Genomic DNA, 9,790 nt, shown 5'->3' with positions numbered 1-9,790 from the left:
GCCCAATACCCTGACCCCGATCTTTCCATCACCGGGTAACTCGCACCTCATTACACACAGCAGCGCTTCGGGGACTCAGACATGTATTACACTAATCAGCACAGGTGGTTGGGTGCCACATCACCCCAGGAGATGCCGCCAGACTAGAACACTATTGAGGGCGCCGCCATCTGGTGGACGTCAGGGTGGAAAATGTCCTCGGGCAGCTGGGCGGCCTCCTCGTCGGTGATGACAGTGCCCGGCTCCTTCCGTCGTCTGTGGGCACAGCCACGCTCAGGTCAGCAGATGCCAGACAGTGTCAGTGGGGTATCACTTCGCAGGCGTCATACAGTCATAGAGAAGTGTAGTGGCTCAACGATCAGCCGCCTGAGCAAAGTATGAGACGGCTGCTAGCAAAATCCCCGAGCGCCCGCACGCCTCACACTCGATAAGAGAGTATTCGGATGCTGAAAGTGCAGCGGTCATCGGCACCCACTCATCCCAAAGGGATGTAAGCCACGATGATCCCGGTCCCTGACGCCAATCGTAGCTAGCTAATCTACCGCCCCGGCGACCACCGGGAGCCCTCCCATAGACCGCTGAATCACATTAGTGAGTCACATCACATCTCAAAGACGCAACGGGCTTGGGAGCTACGGTAGTACGAACCTGAGTGGAAGCACCGTGTCATGGATCAGCACGTAGTCGTTGTGGTCGCCCGGCACGGCGTGACCCAACACATAGATGATGTCGTGTTTCGTGTTGATTCGCAGAATCTGCCACAAATGGAACACAGGATGAGCATGGGACGCTAGCGGTACATCCAACGAAGTAAAAGCAGTGTCATCAAGTCCATAAATCCGGACTCCGGTGGTAACCCCGCAACGTCCATAGGTAGCACCAAAACGTGGCTTGTCGTTGGGGTCGCTTAAACACAGCGCTCAATGTAACGATTCAGAGGCATGTAACGGTAGTCGGGCAGAACGCCAAACGGTCTGTAAAACACATTCGGCTGTATTCCGAACCCCGCACATCGAATGCATCGCCAAGCCGGCACAAACTGACCTTGAGTCCGCGCAGGTTACGGTACTGGCCGCCCATGTGCCCGGGCATCTTCTGTCCGGGCCAGACGCGCGACTTTTGCGCACCGCTACCGATACCGCCCGGTCGCCTGTGCGTCTTGGTGGCTCCGTGGGTAGCCGGCTGGCCGGCGAACCCCCAGCGCTTCATCACACCCTGGAAACCGCGCTCCCGCCTACCGGCAGACAGGCGGACGGTGGTGATATTTTGCTAGTAGGGGCGTCGCAACGGTGAGCGGACGAAGCTAACGTGAAAATAAAAATAAAGTCAAGTCAAATAAAGTCAAAAATAAAGTCAAGAAAATAAGATGAGGTTTGGAATCTACTGTGTTTTGTTAATTTCCATAAAAAGGGCTCGTGATTCCACCGTCACAGATGACAGACACAGAGGCAGTGCTCACGTTTTAGCGTAGACATCCACGTAGTCGCCGACCTGGAAGTGCGTGGCCCGGAGTCGAGTGCCGGGCGCCAGCGCCGCCTCCGGGCTGATGGTGAAGCGCGTCAGCTTCTTCGTGGGCATGATGCCCGCCTCCAGAAACATGTTGGCGTACTCCTTTGTGAACTGTGGTGGGCAGATGGCCAGAGGAAGTCAGTACTTGCGACTTGACGACATAATATAGTAGCACTGAGTGAAAACCCAACATCAACCGACCAGGTTATCACTTATCAGCTGAATAAATCTGAAAGACATGGTAGTGATCCAGCGTAGGAGCATGAAACGATTGAAGGTACGAGGTTCCACTTCATCCATAGTACGAGTTTTCAACTGAGACGATCGGGAGCAGGATGAGAGTCGACATAAAGTAATAACGGCCAATGTGGGCACTGCAGTTATGAATATGACATAGAATATATGGATAAAGAATAAGTGAGAACCACTAGAATGTGGCGAGGCGAGTACACTTCTACGGTAACGGTCACGAAATACGAGCCCCATCCACCCCTGTCTGGGGACGCCCCGTCTCGAGTCGCACCTTGGTGGGGTCCTCCTGGTCGGCGCCGACCACCAGCCCGGCCAGCGGACGGTACTGCTCCTTCCATCGGCGGCGCACCACCTCGTTCTGGTTCAGCATCTCCGGCGGCACGTACCCCACCACGTGGTTATCGGCTACCTGCCGGGGTAGAGCCGGAAGGCGGACGGTCAGCAAGCCGGCCGAAGCATCTAACTACGTGGAAAATGTTACCCTTCATTCCTTCATTCATTCTTTCACTCAGTCACTCATTCACTCAATGGTTCGTTCTTTAGTAGGTTCCTCCATTGATTCCTTCACGTGTTACCTCCATTCACTCAATCTAAGCGATAACCTGACCCATATTTTACTTATTAACAACCCTCTTCTACACCTTCACTAGTATCTCAATTACTGAATTATAGGGTGGAGACTACCATTTCGCGTCTAGCTAGACGCGTCTAAATCTTAGACGCGTCTAAATCTTAGACGCGTCTAGCTGAACGGCGGCTTCATCTATTTGGCGATAGCTAACTTTAGACGCGTCTAGCTTGGAAGTCTCCGTCCAACAGCTAGACGCCAGTTGGACGCTAGTCTCCACCCAAGTGTATTTTTGTGTATTTATTTTTTCCGATCCATTGGACCGCGGCGTGTCACTCACATGCAGCAGGGTGGTGTTGACGTATTTCCCGTTGCTGAGCCATATGGGTTGGACGGCGATTTTGCGCGCCACCAGGCCGCAGCGGCGCACGCCCGGTGTATAGGCCAGCGGCGCGGCCGGCGGATGGTGGCGCAGCGGGGACTCGTACCGGTCCGACACCACCTCCCGCAGGAACGCCTCGTTCTCACTGCTCAGCTCCTCCGGGTACCGCTGACGAGACGGGACGGGGGGTGGTCAGACGGAGGTGGTCCGGTCAGGAGGGGGGAGGGAACTTTTCACAACTGGCATTAGCATCTACCATCTAGCCAGTGGTTGATGTCTGATGGCCAACACCCGAGCCATGACCTCCCGTCGCCTAGTGGATAAGGCGTCCGTCTCCTAGCTCGGTGGCAGCGAGTTCGCGGCCGGGAAGCTCCACGTCATTTGATCTGCGTTCCTATATTAACCCTCGCCCAGAGTGGGGGGGGGGGTCGAACGGACCCCCCTCGGTTTTTTTGCGAATAACTCGCGTAAAAAGCGGCCGATCGCGACGAAACCAGTTGATCAGTCTTAAACCTACCCTGTTTCATGACCCTGACCCAAATGACCTTTGACCTGTGACCTACGTTTCGAGACCATGTTTGGCCGGAATCGCGATTCGGCGTATGTCGGCTCGCATTGGCCGCGCGTTTGCAGTCTTTTCGTAGTTTCAAGCGTTCAAACATGTGAAATGATGTTGGTCCCTTGAATTAGGGTGGGTGTCAAGGTCACCTGAAGATCAGGTCAGGTCATTGACCAATGACCAACCAACGGACAAAATTTCTTTTAAAAAATGACACTTTCGGAGTTTTCATAGTAGGTGATACAGTGTCCGACTTGAATTGGAACTAAAATTGGTTAATTTGAACAAAGTGAGCAGTGATGGCAACATGAGATGAGAGAGAACCACTTTCAGAGCATTGCATAACATCACAAATAATGCTATGGTGTGATACAGTAGCCAAGCTCACCGCTCGCTCCTTTTTCATCCAAAAGTGTCGTGGAGCAGTATGTCTTGATTTGACTCTTGACATGTAGCGTAGCTGTGCATAGTTGGAGGACTCTTGCCTGAAAACAGATGTGATGCATGCATTTGAAAGCTTCTCAGAAATCAGGGGCCTGCTTTTTTAAAAGTTGACTGGCTGAAACATGCAAGAAGCAGTCAGAAGGCCATAAAGATTACAATTAGGTCATGAATTAGCTGTAAATTACCTATGTAGGTACCTATCTACCATACACAACAAATATGAGCAGCATTCATATGATGATAAGATCACTTCATTCATCATTGATAACTGAAATCTGTTGTTGTCCATGAAAAATAGGCACTAGGACACAGAGCCAACAGAGTTAACCCGCGCCCCACTGGGGTCTGCGTATAACACGCCCTACTGGGGGGGGGGGGCTATTCATAGCCCCCCCTCCTAACTCCGAAACTACTGGGCCGATCGTCAAAATTCAAACGGCGTCTGATAGCCCCGGAAAAACTGTCGAGCGAAACCTAATTTCATTGACCTCGAGGTCACCGATGACGTCACAGGTCAGGTCAAAGTAAAAATTATTAGCATTTTGCTTGTTCACATTTTGGGCTCTGGCCGCCGTCTCACAAGTCAGATCAGGCTCATTTTTGGATCACACACTCGTGAACAGATGCTCTAGATACCCCGAGGGTACCAAACTTGTACTTTGATTTTCAGGTCAAGGTCAGGTCATCACAGGTCACGAAAATATTATATCATGCGTCGGTCACGTGACACATGTTTTATGGTCCATTTAGGCCAGAGATTTCGAATGTGATGTCGTCTGTGTCATTCGAGGTCATTTTGAGTCGAATTTAGCTTAGGTCAGGTCACTTTCAGGTCAAAAAAAGGTCAAATTTTGAAGTTAAAACTTTTCCACAAAAAAGGTGTCTATTGGATGCAGTTTGAGCTCAGGAACACGATGGTGCTATTTATATTGGCGTACGATGTCAAATACGTGCTGAAAAATTGATTTGAAAAATTAATAATTGTGAATTATTTGCAATAATGCGTAAAACTTGGCCATTTTTGAAGATATTTAGCTAAAACTTGCTAGAGTTAGTCATAATAATGCGTTCTATCACATATATTCCGGTTTTTTCGAAAAGTCAAAAACTTTGTGAAAAAAATGTAAAAATATAAATTTTGGATTTTATTATATCAAATTTTCGAAATTTTCAAAATTTCGAAAATCCGAGATAGCAGTTTGATAGCGCAGTCTATTCTGAGTCCTCTCATGCAAAGAAATTGGATCTAGCTTAAAAACTGAGCTCTTGGGAGCGATTGCCGTGGTTCAATGTTTTGCGTCGAAATCGGCCGAACATGACGTCACTCTGACGTCATTTCCGGCCGACCTATGGTAGCTACGAAGTTAAAATTTTGACACAAGGTGTCAAATTGATGCAGCCGAAGGTACTGAAAGTTTGGCGTCGATACGTCAAGCGGTTTGGAAGTTATCGCAGAAAAACGGGAGGGGGGGCTATAAATAGCCCCCCCCAGTGGGGCGCGGGTTAAGACTTCCAAATGCTGCAACCACTCCCAGGCCAGCAGAGGCTGCCGACTCATTCAGTCAGCTGACTTATCTCTGAATTTGTGCCTTACTTACATAGTTCATTGCAAAGCTGCAGCAAAATGTATTCTGAATCTGCAGTAGGTATCCATGCAGTTGCACTCAACTTGTAGGTCATATTAAACAAGACCATTGTTATAGCGGACGACAGTGAAAACAGGGCGCCTGGGGCGATTTGATAAGGGTTCGTGAAATTCACACGTGACGTTTAGCATGTAGAAGGCCCACAGAGGGGGAGAAGTTCCAAATGTCACGTGACTATTATGCCCTCCTGCGCCGTTTTCACCGGCGTCCGTTATAACATTGTAATAGTAATATAAATAAGCTTCATTAGAACACAATTAAAATGCTAAGGGACTTTCGCATCTGACTTCTTAACAGTCGACTGAAGAATCAAATAGCTTATGCATTCAAATCTAACAATTCATGTACCCTATGATATTGAATTAAATCGTTATTTATATTTCTTACCTTATTTTTCCTGAAAAGGCAGACTTTACCAGCGATTGGACTGATCTGCACCAATTCATTATAAACGTTCCATAAACAATGTACAAACGATAGTAGCTAGCAGTGTATAATAAATACTTTGACTAGGACGACGACAAACGAAAATAATTCATATACATATGGCCTCCAACCACATAAATTCCAAATTCCTCAAATATTTCTATTCTTCACGTGCAAACTCCAAACCGTCAAGCATTAGTATATAAAGGAACATACGCATCCCATTACATAATGACGTCACAGGCTCACCGGTTGCACCACAACTCTGTGTAATCTAAAGAAATTATAAATCCCGGGACTTTTATAAATCCCTGAATTTAAATAACCAAATTGCTGACTGGGTGCAAGTGGCCAAAATACCTGAGCTGGGCGCGTTCCTCGATTTTCGGTAGTGCGTTAGCGTTCCTGCGTTCCTCCGGCCGCGGTTAGTGCGTCCCTGGAATAACGTTCCTCATTTTTTTTTTCGCTCGGTGCGTTAGCGTTCCTGCGTTCCTGCGTTCCTCCCTCAAAAATACCGCCGAACCACGCGGCGCAGGCCCAACCAAACACGGGGCGAATCGATCACAGAATACCCAGAATGGCGACGTGGGGCCGAAAAGCAGCTCGACATCTCTTTTCCGAATCGAATATCTGAAATACGTTTTACCAATATCATCCGTAGGGTTTTCAACAAAAATACGACCTGCTTAAAAACAATAGTTAAGTTAAAAGATGTATCTTAGTAAAAGTTATCATATTTACTTCCCTAGTAGCACACAACATTGATACAACATCGAGATATGTTGAAATCAGGTTGATTGTCAATATTGGTGCTTCAACACGAATTCAACATTGATTCAACGTTGATATCACGTTGAAATTTGGTTGTGCTTTGTCGAATCTTGGTTGAAGTTCAACATTGTAGTTCAACATCGATACAACATTGTCCCAATGTTGAGTTCACAATATCGACAGATGTAGAATTTCAACATCAAGGCCATCTATAGAAGGTACAGTCACTCCCCCGCCGACCAATCAGAGACAGATCCTGAGTGACGTCATCCCTGATGCTCGCAAGGGGTACTCCATTCCTTTGCAACGTAAAAATGACTAACTTCATTTGAAGATAATTGATGGCACTCTGCACATACCGCTCAGCTGTTGACGTCAATGGAAAGCCCAACTAATTTTCCAGCGACAAAAAAGAGCAGCAATATGCTAAGAAATGGCCGGTTTTGAAGATATAGACGATTTAAAAACCCTCTGCAACAGCAGGAAAGCAACGTAAAAACGCATCGAGCTTATATTTTTACTTTGGATAAATCATTTTTCAGTAAGTTTTTAGATATGGTATAGATTTAAGTTACAACTTTATTACAATATTTTCATTACTTGAAACTTTATTTCAAAATAATATTTTCAAAAATGGCAGCTGTTGGCCAATAGCTTGGGAGCGATTGTGGCGCACCGCGCCATTAATTGTCCTGTGGCCCCCTTATGATGTCATCAAAAGTGGAGTGACATGGGCCTGTTCAACATTGTGATTCAACATTGATACAACATTGTCATGATGTTGATTTCACAATATTGATAAAAGTAGAGTTCCAACATTGTGATTTAATTACTATATTGCCCCGCAGTTGTGTTGACTGTTGACACTTGACAATATTAAAGGGAGAATGCCCCCTCGGGTGTAAGGGGTCCCATGAGCTCGACAGGTCCTAAGGCGTTGCAATCGGACTAGTAAGGGTGGGATCACGAGGTTCCAACTAGACGAATATGATCTTATAGAAATAGTACCTTTACCTATTGGTATCTTATATAGGCATATACGTCTTGAATACGACATAGGTATAGAGAGTTATAAAGTGAATCGATCCTTAAATAAAGATAGCTCTACTTCATAAATCCTTTTATATTATCCTCAACCTACGTTGAATTAAGCAGCATTGTTGTAATAGGCATTATTTTGTTCGGGTGCCACCGGTGCCATTCAAGTATCACGGTAGGTCCTTACCAGTCGTGCGCTGAGCTCTTTCAGAGACCGTACCGACTGGAATCTAGCGACCGTTGGGCGCTGACCGTTTTGAAGACTGTACGCGGCCGGCAGCGGGCGGTCCCATCCTCGCCTCCGGCTAGAGAGGGGGAGACCGCGACAGGGGACCGCGCGTCCCCGTCCCGTTGTGCCGGCTCGCAGAGTGCGGACGGGTGTGTTGAGTGTGTGGTGTCCAGTGTCGTCTTGCGTCTCCTCTTCCGACCATGTAGGTTTCCGCCAGTTTCTGCTGTGTGACCATCAGTGCATTTATCCTAGTTCTTGCAGTGCTAAGTTAAAAAAAAAAACTGGCGCTGAAACGTTCTCTTCAAAATGGTGGCGATCACCGTCGTCACTTGCTTGCCTGCGGCAAAGGGAAAAAGTGCTGCCGGTGGCGTCATGTAGCGCCATGCCTTGAAACAGGGCCCGGTAAGTATAAAAGAATAGATGCAGGGTAGTGGGATGTATTAAGGGTACATGCGTCATACTAAATGCACTTACATAAGTATCTATTATCTGAGCTGAAAATGACTGAACTGAATTTACTCAAAGGCCCAATTTATTACCGTTGTTAGTTGTTACATAGGAATCTCCGCTTTGTTACAGGAGTGCGAGGCTCGACGGGCGACTCAACCCCCACGGCCCTGACTCAACCGCTCAAGATGTGAAAATGGCGGAGACTGAGCGGCAGCCGAGGTTGTGTGACGTGACGTGATGTGTGAAGTGTAGCTGACTCGAAAAAAAGTGAAGAGCTGTGCATATATCATAGAAATACATTTTCCCCCCGAATATTGACTGTGACGGTGACACTGGAATATTTTAGGTAATTACGGGATACGTGATTTCGTACACGTATACGTAGGTCTGTCGACAACATCGAGACAATGTTGTATCAATATGGAAACAATGTTGAATCAACCAAGAATCAACATCGAGACAATGTTGTATCAACACCGAGACAATGTTGAATCAACCAGAAATCAATATCGAGGTAATGTTGAATCAACCAAAAATCAACATCGAGACAATGTTGTATCAACATCGAAACAATGTTGTGCAATGTTGTCCTGTCAATATTGATACGATGTCGAAATTCAACATCGTATCAATGTTGAAAGTGGCTAACAGATTGACATCGATACAACATTGTTGTCAATATTGATACAACATCGATACAATGTTGATGTGCTACTAGGGTTTACACATTTAATGCCTGAAACTGAATCGAACAGTAAACATCACCTCTAAAAATCTTTACACATTTAATGCCTGAAACCGAATCGAATAGTAAACATCAGCACTAAATCTAAGCAAGCCTTCCTCGATTCGACCGGCAAGTGGCGCCTCTACCGGCAAACACACTCGAGATTCAAACATTTGACACAGAGGTCATTGGCAGCAATATAATTTTTCGGGTGGTTCCGCAAGAAGGCAGGAACGCTTCAAAATTTCGGGTGGTGCGTTCCTCTTACTTGCGTTCCTTTGAAAAAACTTTGCGTTCCTGCGTTCTTGCGTTCCTAAAAAGGGCGGTGCGTACGTACGGAAGAACGCAGGAACGCACTAAAGGAACGCACTTGCCCAGCTCTGCAAAATACCATATCGTCCGGTGACGGTGACCATAGGAAAATGAGATGGAGGCCTCAAGCCAGCCATCGAGTAGTAGTAATATCCCCAGCCATAGACTAGTACTGATAGTTACGAGTAGTACGCCTTATCTTGCAAGTCACTACTCACTACCACCCATCTTCGGGCGTGTTCGCACTTCGCAGTCTCGGACTAAGAACATTCTACGTCGTCCAGCCAATCGAAATTGGTTCGATAACCGCAGCCCAGCCCCTGCCGCCTTGAACAGCATTGGTCGCCCGGCGTAGAATCACGTCGTCCGGGAGCATAGATAGTCGTTATTTCTATGTCCGGGAGGGAGGCTCCAAATCTTGCATAAAGAAGGGAACTAAAGAAAAGGCAGAAAAATCGAATTATAATATCATCCAAC

At 46.9% G+C, this 9,790-nt stretch overlaps 1 protein-coding gene across 4 annotated transcripts; it reads right to left on the bottom strand.

The window, feature by feature from the left end:
• Positions 1-66: 66 nt before the first annotated feature.
• Positions 67-7,903, bottom strand: LOC122379304 (39S ribosomal protein L3, mitochondrial-like). Of its 4 annotated transcripts, none has more exons than XM_043361378.1 (8): positions 7,848-7,903; positions 3,659-3,755; positions 2,670-2,879; positions 2,033-2,170; positions 1,460-1,620; positions 1,045-1,234; positions 649-755; positions 67-255 (listed from the first exon to the last, which is right to left on the bottom strand). In XM_043361378.1, the coding sequence occupies exons 1-8, from the start codon at positions 7,886-7,888 to the stop codon at positions 144-146; spliced, it is 1,056 nt and encodes a 351-aa protein (XP_043217313.1). In that variant the 5' UTR covers positions 7,889-7,903; the 3' UTR covers positions 67-143. The 4 variants fall into 4 exon arrangements, with proteins under 4 accessions (XP_043217313.1, XP_043217315.1, XP_043217316.1 ...); XM_043361380.1 differs by lacking the exon at positions 7,848-7,903 and adding an exon at positions 5,748-6,179; XM_043361381.1 differs by lacking the exon at positions 7,848-7,903 and adding an exon at positions 6,036-6,113.
• Positions 7,904-9,790: the final 1,887 nt, after the last annotated feature.

Source organism: Amphibalanus amphitrite, unplaced genomic scaffold, assembly GCF_019059575.1.
Source record: "Amphibalanus amphitrite isolate SeventyFive unplaced genomic scaffold, NRLGWU_Aamphi_draft 000075F_arrow, whole genome shotgun sequence".
NCBI classification, from domain to species: domain Eukaryota; kingdom Metazoa; phylum Arthropoda; class Thecostraca; order Balanomorpha; family Balanidae; genus Amphibalanus; species Amphibalanus amphitrite.
The sequence above is the reverse complement of the archived record's forward strand: the minus strand, read 5'-3'. Positions and strand labels throughout refer to the sequence as shown.

Coding starts and splice junctions, on each gene's coding strand:
- LOC122379304 (XM_043361380.1), bottom strand. CDS start 5,806: ATGAATTGGTGCAGATCAGTCCAATCGCTGGTAAAGTCTGCCTTTTCA. Junction 2,171..2,669: donor TCAACACCACCCTGCTGCAT/GTGAGTGACACG, acceptor CTACCCCGGCAG/GTAGCCGATAACCACGTGGT. Junction 756..1,044: donor GTAACCTGCGCGGACTCAAG/GTCAGTTTGTGC, acceptor CATTTGTGGCAG/ATTCTGCGAATCAACACGAA.